This window comes from Anser anser, assembly GCF_964211835.1.
Source record: "Anser anser genome assembly, chromosome: 12".
NCBI lineage: Eukaryota > Metazoa > Chordata > Aves > Anseriformes > Anatidae > Anser > Anser anser.
Window position 1 is genome coordinate 14,572,980 of NC_139733.1, and position 18,316 is coordinate 14,591,295.

Here is an 18,316-nt window from a genome sequence, read left to right on the forward strand (position 1 = left end):
TCGGGAGTCAGCTGCTGCCTCCTGGTAGGGTGACTGTCAGGGTTGCTAGTGCCACTTCAGCTGTCGGAAGCTTATAATCCCTTCACCATACCTTAGCGACTGAAGTGTCTATCTGTGGCCCTAACTTAAATATTTGATCAATGATTTGAGAGAAACTGCAGACTGACCTGTGCTCAGGTCCCAATGTGTGCTCTGCAGTACTGCATGTGAAACTAGCTCCGGCATGCCTGCCCTTCTGTGTGAGCCTGCTGCTTTGTCTCCATCAGAGATGTAGTCAGCTGCCAGGTACGAAGTGTACAAGTCGCTTTGTTAGGCGGTTTTGGGAGTCGCTTCTTATTCGAAAAATTGCTAGGAGCTGGAATAACTCGATGGAATATTAGAGCAGTTTCAGGTTAGGGTTGAACAGATATTTCAGCTGAACTTTCACAAGAAACAGAATTCCGTGTTACCTTGAAAAATTCCAGCTGGTGCACTCTCCTTACTACCCTTAATAGCAGGATGATCTAAAATCCTAGCAGGAGACAAGTTCTCCTTGGTCTTGGACTATACTGCTTAGGAGTGGAGGAACTCGGCACGTAGCCGTGGAGATCTCCTAATGATTGGTTTTGTTCTGATAGACTGAATTGTTTCCATTACTTTCTTGTTGTTCAGACCTACATAGGAGATGAGCTTGCTGACTTGGAAGTGGACTGCTGTACTGTTGTGTACCGTCTCATCAGAATGTCCACTGTGTTAATTTCATTCCCTATTTTTAGAGACAATCGATATACTGTGATTTAAGGATTATTTTTCTGGGCCTGGCTTCTAGTCTGGCTCTCTGGAGCTAGTTTAAAAGGTACAGTATTTCTAGGATATAAATACTATGTTCTTTGATAGTGAAGAACAGGATCTGCTCCCTTTTAGGGGCTCATAGGAAGATGTGCACAGAGTAGCACAGATGAGTGCTGTGGCTTGGGGTTGCTATCCAAGTTCTGGGAAGTGTTCCCAGTCAAACGTGTAAAATAGCTTTTTAACACTTTCCTATAACCAGCTTGTTTGAATGCTGCTTAAAGGGCATTCCACCTAGGCTCCGAGAGTGCCAAACTGCTAGCTCTTGTATGCGTGTATATATTAAACGAGAACCCTCCGTGCCCTCTGCCTTGTATGAGACAGGCTGAAAATACGTCAATCTTTAAATAACTAAAGCTGAAAAAGTCAAGCTAGAAGACCCTGCATTGTTGGTTTCGAACTATGCCCATCTTGTCTCTGTGGTATGAAAGGAACTGTAGAAAGCAGAGTATGACTGACTATTGTAAAGCACCTCACACTCTGACATTACTCATGTATTGTCCTCTCTCTTGACACTAATAGCATTGCTTTCTTACAGAAACTTGTAGCCCTCTACACACTTGTCTATGGCACCATTAGGTTTTCGTTCACTTTCAAGAGTTGAAGCGTTTTCTTTATGTGGTAATGGCTGAAGCAGCAGACCAGAGTGGTTCTTCGCTCCTGCCTAGAGCGGTGAGTGAAGGGAACAGTCTAGGTGTAGCTTAGCAGGACGTTCGTCTGTTGGCTGCTTTACCCCCAGAGATCTCCTGGGTTTCAGGTAGGAGACAAGGTCTGAAGTAGATCTTGCCTTAAAAGACTTATTGTGATCCCGAAATAAGAATCCTTTTCTGCGCTGTTGCTCCTAGGACAGGAATTAAGAGTCTTGTTCTCGACTGCGTCAGGGCTACCAACTGCTTTGGTGTACTCTGAATGAATTAGGCTATCTTCAGGCCTCCTACACAGTGATAAGAACAGCTCCAGAAGTGGTAGAAATGAGCCCTCTGAGCATACGTGGGGTGGAGGCCTTCGTAATACTGTCGTTGCTCATCTTCTTGCTGATCTGAGTGCTGCTAGACACTAACTGGCTCTGCACAGTCTAACCAAACTGCATTCTTATCCAATTTTAATAGTGACTTACTTGCAATTAGTGTTTGGGCTCTTAAATCACTGTTAAAGCGGGATATAAACTGTCTTCCACCCTATACGGGACTTTTCTCCCCATCTTCTTGCTGGAGCTGCTCCTCTCAAATACTACAGGGAACGTACCTTACTCTATCATTTCAGCCTGTTCCGTCTCACTGGTGCCAATGCATATGAAAAAGCCCTTCTCAACTGCTGGCAGTGCTAACCCGAGCATCTTCCTACCTTAAGAAGCATCTCAAATCTTCTTCCAGAAGTCTCACTGACATGCTGCCCCAAGTCTCTGCAGCAGTTGCTGTCTCCCCTACCTGTCGGTTCCCTTCCGCTGAGCGGCTGAAGCTCAGCTCTCAGCGCCGCAGTCACTTTCCCTCTACAACCCTGTGTATAGCAGCAGTTTGCCTGCTTCTCTGCTCTTATTTGAGCTCATCAGGATGGGGAGGCAGATCGAACCCACTTACAGCAGCAATAAACTGTGTCTAGAACTCGAGGGAACTGCAGGAGAGACCAAGGTGGAGGGGATGTCTCAGAAAGGCAGGGTCCAGTTGCAGCCCAGAGCCTCGCTTGATAATGAGTGTGCAGCCTATATGCAAAATACGTCTTGTCTGTCCCTCCCGTGTTGACCCTGATCTAAACAGCACATGTGATTGGCATCCTGCAAAGTGACCTTCAAAACTCTCCAGTAGCTTTGCCCCGTGAGTAACTCACACTACAAATCATTTTAAAGAGATGCACTCAACTATTTTTTTAATTTAATTTTACTCTTATATTCTCTGCTCTTTGTAATCTGCTTGGAAATAAAATGTTTTTCCCTGCAGCCTTTGTTGTAGTCTGTTTGAGAACCATTAAACTTTGCCTGGTGTTTCCTTTGGAACAGAAGCTAACTTGCCTATTTACTGCCATGCCCGTGTGCTAGCATCGCAGCTGAGTTCAGTGTGAGCCTCCTAGGTAGGGTTGAGAAACCTTGATAGCACTGTCCTTATTTAAAATAAAGGGTTTATAGGCTAGTTAAACTGATCTTGGTCTGGCACAGTGCCTCCACTTCTGATCCCGTAACAGGTAACGCTGACTCAAGTGCGCATCCTCGGCAGGCAGAGCTCTCCTTTGGAAGGCAGCGTCTCTGAGCTTGGCCTCCTGAACGAGCCTCTAGGTGTCCTTGCTGGTTCCTGCGGCGAGGGGTGTGAGCCTAGGCACGTTGTTTGCTACGAAGGACAGTGCGTTTCTTCTAGCTCCACGGCCCTAGCAAACCCTAAACGCTGGGAAAGGGGTGGCTGGACAGATGAAAACTCTTAGCTGAGAACTGACCCAGGGATTGCCTAAAACCAGGGTGAGATGCAGTCTTTTATAGGAGACTGTCAGGGAACCAGAAGTGAAACGCTGGGCAGTTTGGGGCATAGCCTAATGGCAGGCATCGTTAACGTGTGGCTGTAGGAAGGAGATTGCATTGATGTTGGTGTTCACAGTAATAGTAACGAGATCCCTACTAGTCTCTGGGTTTAAGCTTTGAAGCGTCACTGATTCTGAAGTGTGCGAGGGCCTCCTCCTCTTGGTTTTGTGAGGGCCATCAGAACCCATGCTGCTCCTTCCTCGTAGCAAAGGGAGCATCCCTGCGCTTAGACATGCACCTTCTTTTCCTGCTGGAAACAAAGCCGCGGTCTGACCAGAAACATCTGTAACTTGTAGAAGCTGCAGCCTCTACTCTGTACGGATTACTGCTGTTGAGACCACATGAACTGCCTGAGATTCCTGCTATGGTCCGAAGCATCTCGCTTGTGTGGTTCCCCTACCCTGGGTAAATATAAATGTTAGCATCTACCAAAGCTTATCTAGCTGGTTGCTCTCTAAACTCTGCATTGTGTTTCAGACAACTGACCAAAACATGTTAATCTGAATTACAAAATCAAACCTGACTGCCTAACCTTACGGCATACAAGGGCTGTTTGCTTGAGTTCCACAGGAGACCTGAGCAGCCCTGTCTGTTCTGTGCCCTATAGGTGGGCAACACGAGTAACATGTTCTTAAGGCTGCTTGCTGATCTCTGGACAAGGATTTAACCTACTGCAGTAAGAACGGGCAGAGGTACAGGAGCACCATTCTTTAGCTTCCTGAACATCTTCGGTTTACATTCTTGCTTGCCTTGGAGAGACTGCCATAGCAGAGCAGGGGGAGAAGGGGCCGATCGCTCCCTGGTGCTCTGAGGTCAGACCGGGTGTATCAAGACCTCTGGGGAGGAGGTGTTCCTGTAAGCACATAGCACGTGAGGTTTTCCTGATGCCCTGATGGGTCTGCCAGGAGGGGGAACGCCTCACACTGGAACCAGGATCGCTGCTTTCTGCAACTCCCCTCCACGGTGGGACTCTTTATGCCCCTTCCTCTCCTGGGGGCACGGTGCTGTTGTTGCTCCCTGGAGGCCCTGCTCGGTGGCACGGGCAGGAGGGCGATGCGCGGATGCACCGAGACCCTGCCAGGGGAGCACTGGTCCGTGTGGCCTGGTGCTGTGGCTTCGGGGAAGGGGGCACACATGTTTGGGGTAACACAATCACAGGCTGGCCGAGGTTGGCAGGGACCTCTGAAGGTATTTCCAGGCGGGTTTCGGCTATCTCCAGAGCAGGAGACTGCACAGCCTCCCTGGGCAGCCTGTCCCAGCTCTCCGCCACCTCACAGAACAGCAGCACCCCTCGCACCGGGGCGCAGTTTTCAGCGCCTCAGCTTGCGCCCGCTGCCTCGCCCCGTGGCTGGGGCCCCCAAAAAGAGACCGGCTGCGTCCCCTCGACGCCCCCCCCCGCCTCAGTCCCCTCTTCCCCTGACTGACCAGCCCCGGTTCCCTCCGCCTGCCCCCCGGTGCTCCCGTCCCTTCACCACCCCCCTCGGCCCTCCCCGCTCTCCCTCAGCCCCGGGGCCCCGTTATGGCGGCGGGGCGGGGCGGCGCCGCCTGGGCCCTCGCGGCCGCCGTCGGGGCGGAGCGGGGCGGCGCGGGGCGGCGCGGGGCGGCATGGCGGACTACCTCATCAGCGGCGGCACCGGCTACGTGCCCGACGACGGGCTGACGGCGCAGCAGCTCTTCAGCTGCGGCGATGGGCTCACCTACAAGTGGGGACGGGACGGGACGGGACGGGGACGGGGGGGTCCCGGTTTTTTGGGGGGGGGGGGAGGTGGTAGCGGGGGCCCTGCGGGGTGCTGAGGCCTCTCCTCCTCCCGTTACCGCAGCGATTTCCTCATCCTGCCCGGCTACATCGACTTCACGGCGGACCAGGTGGTGAGTGCGGGCTCGGAGGGGACGGGGCTTCGGGGGGTGGGTTCCGTTTGGGGTTTCGTTTTGGGGTCCCCGCCGCTCAGCCGCTGCCCCCCCCCCCCCCATCCCGCAGGACCTGACCTCGGCGCTGACCAAGCGGATCACCCTCAAGACCCCGCTCGTCTCCTCGCCCATGGACACGGTCACCGAGGCGGGCATGGCCATCGCCATGGCGGTGAGTGGCGTCCCGGGGCACCGCGTGGCCGCCCTGCCCGCGTGTGCTCCCGGCGAGGCCCGGCCCCGTCGGGCCCCTCAGGGTTTTATCCCTGCCGTGTCCCCCCCCCACAAGGGACCGATCCTGCCCTCGTCCCCGGCTCCCTGCTGGGGTTCCCTCAGGGAGGGCTTGTGCCCCCCCCCCCCCCCCCCGCCAGCCGCTCACGGCCACCTCCGTGTCCCCCCAGCTCACCGGGGGAATCGGGTTCATCCACCACAACTGCACCCCCGAGTTCCAGGCCAACGAAGTGCGGAAGGTGAAGGTGAGTGGGCACGGGGGGCGCGGGCCCGCTGGAGGAGCCACAACCACGAGGGGAGGCCGTTAGGTGTGCGGGGCCCCGTGTTTCACGGGGAGGGGGGGTGGGTGCCGGTGTGGTTGTCTGCACAAAGCTCTTGCTTGTGCTGCGCATTATCCCGTGCTCAGCGTGGGGTTTGAGGACTGAGTGGGAATATTCCCCTTAATTTCATCAAGGAGGTTATTCTGGGAACTCCTGGGAATCTAATGCTTCTTGAGTGAGCCTTGGTGCTGTTCAGTGGCTCGTCCTGTTGGTGGGGTGGTTGCAGACCTCCGTGACCCACCAGGTGCGTATCTAACTTCTGCTCAGCCCAGCGGCGCTGCTCAATCTCTTTCTTTTTAGAAATACGAGCAAGGATTCATCACAGACCCCGTGGTGCTGAGCCCCAACGACAGAGTGCGAGACGTGTTCGAAGCGAAAGCTCGTCACGGATTCTGTGGGATTCCCATCACGGACAACGGGAAGATGGGGGGCAAGCTGGTTGGCATCATCTCATCTCGAGATATCGACTTCCTGAAGGAGTCGGAGCACGACCTGCCTCTCGGCGAGGTGAGCGCCTGTCGGATGAGCGGCACGGTAGGAAGCAGTGCGGCTTGTGGTGAGGAGAAGGGCCGGTGCGTGGCCGTGAGGAGGCTGTGCCAGCTGGAGGTAGCAGGCTCCGTGTTAGCTCTGCCGGGCTGATCCGTGCTTCCAAGGGAGAGCAGCTCCTTTGTTTACATTCCCTCTGTGACTCCTGCAGCGCAGGGATGAGTGGCTGCGCAGTTGGTGTTTGTGCACCTCCTCCTGCGGGGTTATCTCAGTGCTGTGGGAGCCATCCTCTCCGCAGCTGGTGCTGCCCCTTGGTTTACAAGTTCCCGGTGTTGCTGCTGCTGTCCCGCGTAGTGTCTGGTGCAGGCCGGGGCTGCGGCAGCTGTGCTGTGCCCAGCAAGCCCCCACGCGCTGCTCCTCCTTTTCTGGATCGCCTTTACCTTCATGCCTCGTACGTGCTTTTTAAAATAACCCCCTGGACTTGAAGATTGATGGCTTCCCTTTCATAATGCTGCCCTCTCAAACTCTCCTCTCGCAGGAGCACGTCCTGCGGTGCGGTGTTGATTCCCGTTAGCTCTGGTACTCGTGTTACTCGGGCTGCGTAACCGTACACCTGCGGTGCTGTCGGGTTACAGCAGCGGTGCCTCGGGGCCAGCTGCTGCTCTTGACTCACGACTATTTTTAGCTCTTGCTGACCAAACCTGGTATCACATGCTCATCCTTGTTTGGTTTGAAATCTCCTATAAATACCCCTAACAGAAGTCCTACAGCTGCAGCAGGTTCTAAAAGCGCGCGTGGCCCTTTGAAGCGATGCTGACCCATTCAGCAGAGCTGCCCGAGAACCTCCTCTCATCCTTCCCGAGTGTCATTCAGCACCGTGGAGCTGGAAGCTTGCTGTTAGGGTTAGATGCTTGCCTCTGCTACCAGACGAGGCTAAGTGGATGAATGTCTCCTAGACCTTTCCCCACCCACAGTCCAGCAGTGGTCTTGCCAACCCGTGCATTGCCATCCAGTTAAACACGCAGCTCTCCTGTAGCTCAGGAAGATCCCACAGACGTAGGGAGCACAACTGGGTATTTCTGTGACTTTTTTTTTTTCCATGCTTTTCCTGAGATGTGGGTTTTGTCAGGGGGCAGGATTTTGGGTGGATGCAGGCAGGGCGAACATCTTCCCTGACACAAAATGTCTGTTCTTGTGGTATAAATAACTAAAATGTCCCCTCTTTTCTCTGTTACGTGTGACTAACTCACCTTCCTTGAGGTTCAAACAGTCTGCCCTTTTAGCTTTGCCTGGCCTTCTTGGGTAACTTTTTATGGAAACGTGAGCTTTGTGATCGCAGAACGCCGTGGGTGGGAAGGGGCCGCGCGGTCCCTCCTCAGCCCCTCTGCCTGAGGCGCCGTCAGCTGGAGCAGGTTGCCTGGGGCTGTCTTGGCTGTCTCCAAGGATGGAGCCAGGAGCTAGGACTGCTTCTGCGGGCCGCCCTGCTGACGTTTGATGTCACGGTGAAGGCTGTTTTCCGTATCTCGTGTCAGATATCCCTGTGTTCCAGCTGCGGCCGTTGCCCTTTGCCTTTCTGCTGTGTTTTGGTGCTTGTTTGTCAGGGCGAACGTGGGCGAGCGTGTTTGTTTGGATTCAAGCGACTCCTTTGCCCCAGTGACCTTCCTAGCAGCAGCGGGCTATTCTGAGCAGAGTCCTGCCAGAGCCCGGTGCTGGGGGCTGCTGCGAACGCAGGGCCGGGGGCAGCGTTTCTGCCGGAACAGCAGGGGGCTCTGGAAGCGTCTCCAGCCCTTACATGCCTTTGCCCTATTAAAAGGGAGGCTGTTCGGGTGACATCCCAAGCAAGGGTCATCCGAGAGTCGTCCCTCGCTTGGCAGTGCTCTCCCTCGGCTTGCTGAGGCCCCCTGCCATCTCCTGGCTTCACTGCACCGATGGGTTTGGGGGCTGAGCGTGACAGATCCCATCTGGCCACCGCTTGCACGGGGACAGAGCATTGGAGGCTGTTCCCGTGCGGTTCTGGAGGCGCGTTGCTGTGCTGTGGGCTCCTTTGTCTGCGGAGCATTTCATGTGGGCAAAGGGGTTTGGTATTTTCAGATCCGTGCGCGGGAGTTTGTGTGACTTGATCTCCTCCCTCCCACTAGATTATGACAAAGCGGGAGGATCTTGTTGTGGCCCCAGCTGGCGTCATGTTGAAAGAAGCAAATGAAATTCTGCAAAGAAGTAAAAAAGGTACCTGCGAGCGTCTGTGACGCAACGGAGAGCTTCGGGAGCTGGGAGCAGCAGTGGGAGAGAGGGGACACGTGTCCCCGAGGGGGTGGAACACGGAGGGGCTGCGTGCCAGCACGAGGGAAGGAGAGCGGGGAGAGAGTGCCTGCAGCCCTCTGCCAGGGTACAGAGTTCACGTGCGTTCATCGCAAAGCTGTTTGAAGCCGGGGGATTCTTGGCAGCCCGGGGACTGAAAAGCGCCTGGCTGTCCGGCCACACGTCTTCAGTTCTGGCACCCGCTTCAGCTCTGTTTGGGTCTGGTCGTTTGACTTCAGCACAGCGTCGTGGATTTAATTATTAAAAAGGTGCGCTTTTCCTGCAGTAAGTGTGAAAATACTGAGTCGTTTTCCAGCCCTGCCCACTCCTCGGTCTGTTTGCTGAGCCAGGGCTGCTGGCACCCTCACCCACCGCTAGTGAGGACAGGCAGGTTCATTTATGGATCCTTGGCAGAACGAGGACTGGCCACAAGGTTGTGGTTATAATTAGAAAGTTGTTATTGCATAAAAATGTCAGCAATCAGCATAGCTCATTATCTACAATTTCTAGCACTTAGCATGGTTGCACAGAATTTCTACAGTTCTCGGCTACACGGATTATTCTCAGTTACGCAGATTTTTCAGTCACCTGGACCCTCGGCAGGTTGGGTCAAATTCTTAATAATGAGCACACAATAAAGTAATCGTAACTCAGGCTCTGCCTAAAAGAACGCGAGCCCCTCACGCCTCAGAGGCAGCAGAAGATGGCGGGGCCATCCCCGGCCGCTTGGGACTGGCAGCTTTTGCCATCCAGCAGCAGTTCTGGCCCGAGTCCCACTCAGGGCTTGCAGCTGCTTGATTTTACGAGGCCAGTGCTCCCCATACAATTACGAGTCCCCTTCCCTGGTGGGTGTCACCGTGTCAACCCAGCACCTGGGCTTTGATAATGCTGATGGCTTTAATTACCCTGCTGATGGGTGTCCCCATGCCCTGGTGACAGAGGGGGAGAAAGGAGGAGGGAAGGTGATCCAAGAGCAGCCTGCTTGCACATTACGGATGCTTGCCTTACTGTTGGTTATGCTAGCCCTATTACCAGGGGGCAGGAGCAGGGGGTGCCTGTCACAGGCCAGATTTGATAACACACCTCTTCGAATCACCATTTCCTCACCAGTTCCTGCCTGCCTGACGCTCCTGGTCTGCCGCACTGCTCCAGAGCTAATGCGTGGTGATGTTCTGTTTGTTTCAAGGCAAGCTGCCAATTGTTAATGAGGACGACGAGCTGGTGGCCATAATTGCCCGCACGGATCTCAAGAAGAACCGGGACTACCCTCTGGCCTCGAAGGACTCCAAGAAGCAGCTGCTGTGTGGCGCCGCTATCGGGACCCACGAAGACGACAAGTACCGGCTGGACCTCCTGGTGCAGGCTGGCGTGGACGCAGTGGTGCTGGTGAGCCACTGCCGGCAGCGGCGCTGGCCCCAGGGGCTGGGTGGGCTGGGGATCCCATGAGAATGAATCCCTCTGACAGTGGGACAGCAGCAGGGCAGTTACAAAAGGACCTGTAATGAGAAGTGTTGGAATGTGACCGTTTACTGACCTCTCAGTTTCATTCAGGTTGGAGTCCCCATATTTATCCTGCCTGGAAATTTGTGTGGCCTTAAGGGACTATGTAGGATGTGGCAGAGTTCTGAAGGCTGAGAAACGCTGTCAGTTGATGCCATCCCCTGTGACATTTCTGACTAGCTTTCTGTGTCTGACTTGCAGTTTTCCTTCAACCGTTCAGCGTTTGTTGTTGTTTGAGTCTCTTAACTGCCTGGTGTTCAGGGTCGCGGAGCTGGAGTCATCAGCCCAGAGCTGCTCTGCCAGTCTCCGCTCTGGCATGTAAGCTTTCAGGCACAGCAGTCACTGCTGGTATTTGCACATTGTTTTCTCATCGATTGTTGGCTGGCAAGTCCTGTTGGCCTGCTCTGAGGGCACGGCTGAGCAGTGTTGCAGCTGGAAATGTTTAACAGACGCTGCCAGTTGCCTGGGCTGCTGAGGATTGGCAGGGCGTGATCGCTAGGTGGTCGACATCTGGTATTTCAGCTGTTCTGCTGCACAGCAGGGAGGGATGCATTCCTCCTGCCTTTGTTTCACCTGCAGTTTGAGACGAGGCTGATGGTAGAGCAGCTGGTTCTTATGTGCAGCCAGACCTGCTGCTTGTTACTGTAGGTAGTGGGGAAGCTGCAGGATTTTAGCATGAAGGATATTACTGAAGTCTTTATGATAAAACTGCCTCACACGGGGAGGTGCGTTGCTGTCTGGACAGCAGCTTCTCCTCTGGTTCTGTGTTCAACTTGGGGTGTTATATTTGGCTGCTCAGCCAGCTCAGCAGAGATCCCAGAAAGCAGAGTAAAGATCCGAGGTTCTTCCAGAGCTGCATTTATAACCTTTTTGTAGAAATGGTCATTGAAATTGGGTTTCTTTCTGTTGCAGGATTCCTCGCAGGGGAACTCCATCTTCCAGATCAACATGATTAAATACATTAAGGAGAAGTACCCCAACCTACAAGTTATTGGAGGAAATGGTAGGCATGCGTTGAAGACTTCCCATTTCTGAAGTATGTTTGCTTCTTAGGCATAGAGGGTGCTGCAGGGATGTGAATGAGATGAACCTGTTGGTAAACGTCTGAACTTAAAATGGTGTCAGCTCACTTGTGGAACGGAGGAAGACCGCTCTGCAGATACAGGGCAGTACCTGCTGCTGCCACTGCTGCAAATATTTTGAAACCTTCATTCTGCAGCACCGTGTGCTACATTGCTTGGTAGCCTCTAACTAAGAGCCTATACATTAGCCTCTTCTACGCACCAGTTTTAAATTTTGGGTAATAATGCTGAATATTGCTATCTGCAGAGATCTAATGGAAACATTCCCTGCCTCTTGACTGCAGAGTTCAGCAGTCCTTGTCTGTACCAGGCTAGCATGTTACGGGTGCTGCAGTTAACCTGTGCTCTACCCTCGCTGCCTGGTGTGGCCCAAAGGGTGTTTGGCACCAGGCGGTGCCTTCGGTTACCTCAGCCTTTGGGTATAAGGTGGCCTGACAGACGGCTGTCATCTCGTCTGATGGGGGCAGCTGGAACACAACTCGACTGCCGCTTTTGCAGAGAGGCGTGGTGGCAGAGGACAGGCAGCCCCAGCTCTGGCACGGGTGCACAGCTGGTGTGGGGGGGGGTGTGCAGCCCCGGGGACAAGCACCAGGGCAGAGCAGGGGCGTGCACAGCTCTTTTTGTCTCTCTTCAAACCAGTTTCTGCTCCCCACAGTTGTGACCGCTGCTCAGGCCAAGAACCTCATTGACGCAGGGGTCGATGCCCTGAGAGTCGGGATGGGCAGTGGCTCCATCTGCATCACGCAGGAAGGTGAGAGGGATCGGCTGTCCTCCCCAGTAGGCTGAAGACATCCGTTCTGTAGAGGTACTCTGCTGAAAAGCAGCCCAGCCCGGACAGACTTCTCCCGCTGCGACGGCAGCGTCTAACAGCAGGCCAGCTCCTGCCCCTTTGTCCAGGACACACATCACTGGGCTCAAACCTTTGGGGTGGCAGCAGCAGCAAAGGCACTTCCCAGTACTGACCCGCACTGGGTAGAGCAGGTGTGGCACACACGGCTTTGCCCGGCAGGAGCCGCTGCCTCGGGGTGGGGTGGGCTCGGCGGGCAGCTCTGCGGCGAGAGGGACCTGCCAGATCCCCGGTGCTGCCAAAAGCAGCCGTGGGGACGGGTTTAATGCACCAGGCTCTCTGCTCCCCTTCCCTCCGGCGGTAGTGTGCGTGGTGCTTGAGTATTGTCTGCTGGGCCTGATGCCTTTCTGCAACTTCCAGGCTGGAATGGGGTTTCTGGCCGTCGTCTCTGCGGTTAGCTGGAGCTTGTGCTGGGCAGAGGCAGTGCCACCCTTAGCTAAGAGGCGGAGAGGGTGTCCCCAGGGCCTGCAGAAAGGCTGCTCTGAGGACGGGCTCAGTCCTCGTGTTCTGAGACTGGCAGGTGAGGGGCAGAGGGGGTACTGTGAGGTGCTGCGGCCTGTGAGCACCTTGGTCTTTGCCACGGGAGGCAGCAAGAGGGTGGCCGACGGGTGAAGGTGCTGTGTTAGCGCTCCGCTGGTTGCAGTGTGGAGCCTTAGAGCAGCCCCGGACCCAGACTGTGCTCTTGCTTTGCCTGCTGCGGGCGCAGTGGCTGCGGGGGGTTCCCAGCCAGGGCAGGCTGCCCCGGGTGACCTTTACGGGGAGGCTGCGGTGCCCTTGGCCGCCTCCCAGCCGGCATCAGAGCGATGCCTCCACGGCAGGAGCAGAACCAGGATGCACGTGTCCTGCTCTGGCCCTGAGGCAGAGGCATGCTCTGCTCTGCGGCACGGTGAACATCTCCAGAGGGTGCCGCAGGAGGTAGGGCTGGGTGCTGGCTTGGGGGAAGGAGCAGAGCAGAGCCAGAACATGGCACGCCACAGCAGATGGGGTTGCAGAACTCTTAACCACAGCTCCCCAGGTTTTTGGCCCTCTTTAGGGCAAGAGCTCTGGTTCTCGGGGTTAGCGGGTTACCTCTCTGGATGGCTGCTGGGGCAGGGCGAGCATGCGCTGTGCACAGCCAGGCCTGGCTGCCTTGGGACTGGCCTCTGGCTTGGCTCGGGCTAGGAAGGGTCTGCGAGGTCAGCTCTGTCCCACACCGTATGCTCTGCCTAGTCGCAGGTCACTGCTGGGGTCCTTTGTTCTGCTGCTGTTCTTCTGTCTCTAAAATGTGTGTGTTTGTTTTCGTTTAGCTGCTCCAAAGATCCCTCCAGACCTAAAGTCCCACAGCCCCAAATGCCCTTCTACTGTCACGGGCACCTATAGTAAGTCACTTGCCCTGTTCCCAACCCTAATTACGTGTCTTGAAGCAGGACCCTGATTTGGCTGCACATGGCCCTACTGCTTGTTTGAGAATAATTTAGCTGTAGATGCACTTGGGGTTTTGTGGCTTTGGATACTGGTTTTGAATCTGAAATTGAAGCTGAGAAGCCTTTCTGAATTCCTAAAGCAGGGTCCCAGCTGTCAAAAGTGATGGCGTTCAGGCCTGTCCACCCTCCACTCCAAAGTCCAGTTCAGGAGCCTTCTGGCAGCATCTGCTGGCTCTTTAGCTGGGCGTGCACTTGCTGATCCAGCACCGGGAGACAGTCCCCAAGCAGTCCTTGATCTTCCTCTAAATCTGGCCCCAGTTGTGGGGAAGTTGTGCACTGGCTGAGCTCCGCTTGAAGCTGGCTCCCCTGGGGGTTACAAAGGGACTTGGCTGCACGTGGCCAGCTCGGCAGCTGCGTACCAGAACCACATCTTTCCCCGCTGACGCCCGATCCTTACGGGGAGAGAAAGGGCTCCCCCCACCCAGCACAGGGTGCAGCTCTGTCTGCTCTGCACCTCTCTGATGCTACCTGAGCAGACGCCGAAGGTGACCCTTGGTTTTTGCCCTTCCTCCCTGTTTTGAAGCACCTCAAAGGGAAAGGGGTATCTGTTGAAGATCCTGGAAGGTTTTCTCCAGCGGTTGATCTTGTAGGGCCACCCTTTGCAGATATGCTAAAAAAAGACAAACCCTCACCCCCACTACTTGGTGTGTGCGTGCTCTGAACCCTGCTTTGGAAGCCTGCACTTGGAAGCTGTGGCACTGGGCACTGGGACAGCCAGAGCAGCGTGATGCTCCCAGGGGCCCTGAGCCAAGCAGTTCCTTAAAGGGCTGGTCTCAGTGGTTGCTGTCGTGAGGTTTCCGCAGGCTCCGTCTCCTGGTTCCGTCTATGGCACAGTCTCGTAGACCCCAGGCTTCAGACCCTCCCGAATCACTTCCTTCTCTCCACAGAGCTCTTCCTTTGCAGCATTTTGCAGCCTCAACGTGGCCTTTAGCAGTGCGGTACCAAGTGAGACCATCTCTTTAAGCCTAACGCCATTCATCTTGTACCTGGCAGACACTCCCTGGCTGGCTGAGACCTAGCTTGACGCAGTTTTGTTCGATTAAAACCATTTCTTTCACGATACCTGCCTGGCTTCCCTCTCTCAGCACTTGCTGCTGAGCTCTGGGAAGGGAGCAATCGCAGCCTCTTGGCCTTGGCAAACATGTCAGGGATGTGCGCTGCCAGCGCTGCTGCCAGCAGCCTAAACCACACCTGCAGTTTGCACTCCGAAGTACTAATCCTGCATGTCCGTAATCTTATCTGCTGCATCAGACTAACTGACTGAAGAAAAGGCTTCCAGTTAATTGTGGGGAAGGGAAGTCTCCACGAGAGGAGCTTATCTCAGCATACTTGCATGCCTGCAGCTGACAGACGTGTTACAAGACATGCCCTGTGCTGGTTTTCCCTCAAGCCTTCCATGCTCAGTGGAAAGCCTCTAACCGCTAGCGACTGGGAAGAGCAGGTAAATCCGGAGCTAATGAACTCCCTCCCGTGGGGCAGCTAAACTCGACCAAATCCTCATTGCCTCGCAGGGCAGGAACAAAAATGACTTCCTGTACGCCATCTAATCATCCTGCGCGTTTCCTTTTCCACTGCTGCATGTGTGTTTGTGTGTGTGCGTGCAGATATATATATATATATATATATATATATATAAACACGTGTACATGTATATATACATATCAGCTCTCTCCCAGCCAGCTGCCTTGCCATGCCAGGGGCGCACCGGGCGGCTGCTGGTACACAGCGAAGGGCTGGCACTGCGAGGAGAAGGGGCGAGAGGCAGGATGTGGCTAGGGGTGCTCTGGAGAGGGGCTTTCGGAGTCTACCCCGCTTCCTTCCCCAGCTCCCTGCCTGCTCGGGAGGAGCCGGGAGTCCTGGCTCGCCCCAGGTGTTCAACCAGAGACCCCAGAGCCCAGGTCACCACAGCCCTTGGAGCTGGGGGCTGCGAGGACGTCCCAGCAGGCACCTCCCAGGCATCGGCTTCTCTTGCACCGCGGCCTGGGGAAGGAGCCTCTGGGGATTTGTGCGTTCCTGAGTGCTGGAGCATGTGTGTGCTGCAAGCCTGAAGGGCCTGCTGGGGTGGGGACGCGCTGCTGCACGGCACCTCACCCCTCTTGCTGCTCTCTCCCCACCTGTAGTGCTGGCGTGCGGCCGCCCCCAGGCCACGGCGGTGTACAAGGTGTCCGAGTACGCCAGGAGGTTCGGCGTCCCCGTGATTGCAGACGGAGGGATCCAGACAGTGGGGCACATAGCCAAGGCCCTCGCGCTCGGGGCCTCCACAGGTGAGCACCCGGCTCGTGCGCGCTGTGCCACGTGGGCAGCGCCCCAGCAGGGGCTCTGCATGGCACTGGACTGGGCACAAGAGTCCACACCTGCGGGAGGCTGTGGGCACGGGTGTGCAGCACAGGTCGGGGAGCCGTGCCCGTCGCCCCAAGGGTTTGGGGGCCTTCCTGCTGCTGACACGCTGCTCTTGGTGATCCCTTGCACTAGTGATGATGGGCTCCCTCCTGGCTGCCACCACGGAGGCCCCGGGCGAGTACTTCTTCTCGGATGGGATTAGGCTGAAGAAATACCGTGGCATGGGCTCGCTAGATGCCATGGACAAGAACCTGGGCAGCCAGAATCGGTATTTCAGGTGAGAGATGGTGCTTTGGGGCAGCAGAGCAAGCTTTTGGGACCTATCTGCTTCACAGACTTTCTCAATTTTGCTCCCCTGCAGCGAGACAGACAAAATCAAAGTGGCCCAGGGGGTCTCTGGCGCGGTGCAGGATAAGGGCTCTATCCACAAGTTCATTCCGTACCTGATTGCTGGGATCCAGCATTCCTGCCAGGATATCGGTGCCAAGAGCCTGACCCAAGTCCGGTGAGTGCTTCCCCTCGCTTCCTTGTCCCTGGTCGGGACACGGTGCTGCCCGGTGGGGTCTCTGTGGGCTGTGCCCTCGCTGCAGTGTGTTCTGCACTCTGCTGTAGCCTCGTCTCGCTGCCTGCTACATTTGCCAGCTCCAGAGCTGCAGGAGCGTGGTCTCCCATGGCACGTTCTGCTGGCTGGGCCTGAAATGTGGTGGTACCTTACTCTGCCTGGCTCTCGGGAGCACAGCAACGATCCTTCTGGCCCCAGCTGGAGGAACCAGTGCCTGCCTAGTCCCAGCTGCTTCAGGGGAACGTGTCAGAGCCTCTTTTCCCTGGACTGGCTGGCATGTGACTGGCTGTCCTTCCTCCTCAGAGCCATGATGTACTCGGGAGAGCTGAAGTTTGAGAAGAGGACGACGTCTGCCCAGGTGGAAGGAGGGGTTCATGGCCTCCATTCGTAAGTGCCTCTGCCTGGGGCAAGTGCTCGTCCCTCAGCACCTTGTGTTCCTAGCTGCACTTTTGGCCCTTTCAGGTCGGTAAAAGGTCTCTCTGGTTTGCTGCTGTCCTCACAGGTACGAGAAGCGCCTCTTCTGAAGGAGGCCCGTTTGTGTCCGTCATTGTGCCACTCAGCCCTGTGCCACCCCGCGCGGGAGCTGCTCGTGCTGCAGAAGTGCCATTCTTTGTGTGGGCTGCCTGGAGCTCCCTGTGTCTGTTGGCTGCTTCATCATCACCTTCAAGGCTCCGCCAGCTACCCAGGAACAGTGCTCCTGGGCTGGTGCCTGGAGCCTTGCACGTGTTGGCCGTGTTTTACAATAAAAGAGGAAAAGATGTGCAGTTGGTGTGTGTCCAGACCCCAAGCCAGCCCTCCCCTCTGTATGACCCTTGCAGATTCTCCTTCCATGGCACTGTCCTTCCCATCCTGCACCCTCAAGGGTGGAGGAACAATGTGAGCGAAAAGGCAAGAAGCGCTCTGAGTTCAGAAGTATTAAAAAAATAATTATTTGGGTGCCCCAGGCCCTGTCACAGCTCCAGGGGGCTTTGCTGGGGTGTCACTGAGAAGTCATGAATCTCCTTCCAAGCCACTAAGGGGAGCTGATGTCCCCAAAAGGGGCACTGAGGGGAAAACTGGAACAGTCCCTTGACAGGGCTGAACAGTTAATACAGCTCAGGGCGTTAACAAACCAGCCTGGCTGAGAGCAGAAAAGGAGTGGCCCCTGGGCAGGAAAAGAAGGGGTTGTCACGGGGCCTTTAACCACTGCTGGGAGCTGCAAAACTGCTGCAGGCCCTGCTCAGGCTGGTGCAGTGACGAACGTGTAGGTGCTTGTGTACGTGTGCAGCCCTACACCTGCCTGCACCCACGGGGCCCTCAGAGCTGTGTTTTCCCAGGCTGGGCATTCTCCTCCCCATCGTGTCCTCCCCTAAATGTCCCCTAACATCTCCCACCCTGCACCACCCAACCCAGTACCAACCCCGTGCTGGGGGCACCGTCCTGCCGCAGGAGCCTGTTGGCATCAGGGCTCTGGCAAGGTCACACCGTGTGTCTGGTTGCTGGCAGGCACGTCGACAACGAACTCAAACACAGGCTCACAACCAAACAGCAGCTTGTGGGCCCATAAATGGGGGGGAGGTTTGTTTTTCTGCATGACTGCCCATCAAACCGCTCCTGCCCGCCCTGGTTAGCTTGCAGCACCAGGTGCCAAAGGTATTTCACACCTGTAGCAGTTCCGCCCCCCCCCCCCCAGCCAAACGCAAACATTACCCTTGCTGACAGGAGCTCATTTACCACCCGTGTTTTGTGGCTCGAACACTGCCTGAAAAAAGAGCTCCATAGAATGGCGCCATCAAATTAGATTTACACTTGCTAAAAGCAGAGCCTTGAATTACAAACTAATCATATCAGCGCCAAACGTTAATTAGCACAGCCCGCTCGTTGAGCAAAGCTAAGCCACGGCCTGACTGAAAGCCAGGGACTGCAGCAGAATCCCCTCTGCGGGGCTGTGGAGGTGGCAGGAGGCTGAGCT

The 18,316-nt window shown here is 55.6% G+C and overlaps 1 protein-coding gene across 2 annotated transcripts; it reads left to right on the forward strand.

Moving 5' to 3' along the window:
• The first annotated feature begins 4,875 nt into the window (after window positions 1-4,875).
• IMPDH2 (inosine monophosphate dehydrogenase 2) lies at window positions 4,876-17,129 on the forward strand. Of its 2 annotated transcripts, XM_083796240.1 has the most exons (15): window positions 4,876-5,034; window positions 5,152-5,200; window positions 5,310-5,411; window positions 5,638-5,712; window positions 6,088-6,294; window positions 8,412-8,499; window positions 9,758-9,957; window positions 10,984-11,074; window positions 11,809-11,904; window positions 13,287-13,358; window positions 15,584-15,727; window positions 15,936-16,080; window positions 16,165-16,308; window positions 16,669-16,752; window positions 16,868-17,129. In XM_083796240.1, the coding sequence occupies exons 1-15, from the start codon at window positions 4,937-4,939 to the stop codon at window positions 16,887-16,889; spliced, it is 1,617 nt and encodes a 538-aa protein (XP_083652366.1). In that variant the 5' UTR covers window positions 4,876-4,936; the 3' UTR covers window positions 16,890-17,129. The 2 variants fall into 2 exon arrangements, with proteins under 2 accessions (XP_083652366.1, XP_083652367.1); XM_083796241.1 differs by lacking the exon at window positions 13,287-13,358 and having other exon boundaries at window positions 4,877-5,034.
• The last annotated feature ends 1,187 nt before the right edge of the window (window positions 17,130-18,316 follow it).

What these genes read in the sequence shown, in the direction of transcription:
- IMPDH2 (XM_083796240.1), top strand. Translation starts at nt 4,937, where the DNA reads ATGGCGGACTACCTCATCAGCGGCGGCACCGGCTACGTGCCCGACGAC. An exon ending in GGCGATGGGCTCACCTACAA is followed by an intron (nt 5,035 to 5,151) that starts GTGGGGACGGGA and finishes CCGTTACCGCAG; the next exon opens with CGATTTCCTCATCCTGCCCG. An exon ending in TCTGCAAAGAAGTAAAAAAG is followed by an intron (nt 8,500 to 9,757) that starts GTACCTGCGAGC and finishes GTTTGTTTCAAG; the next exon opens with GCAAGCTGCCAATTGTTAAT.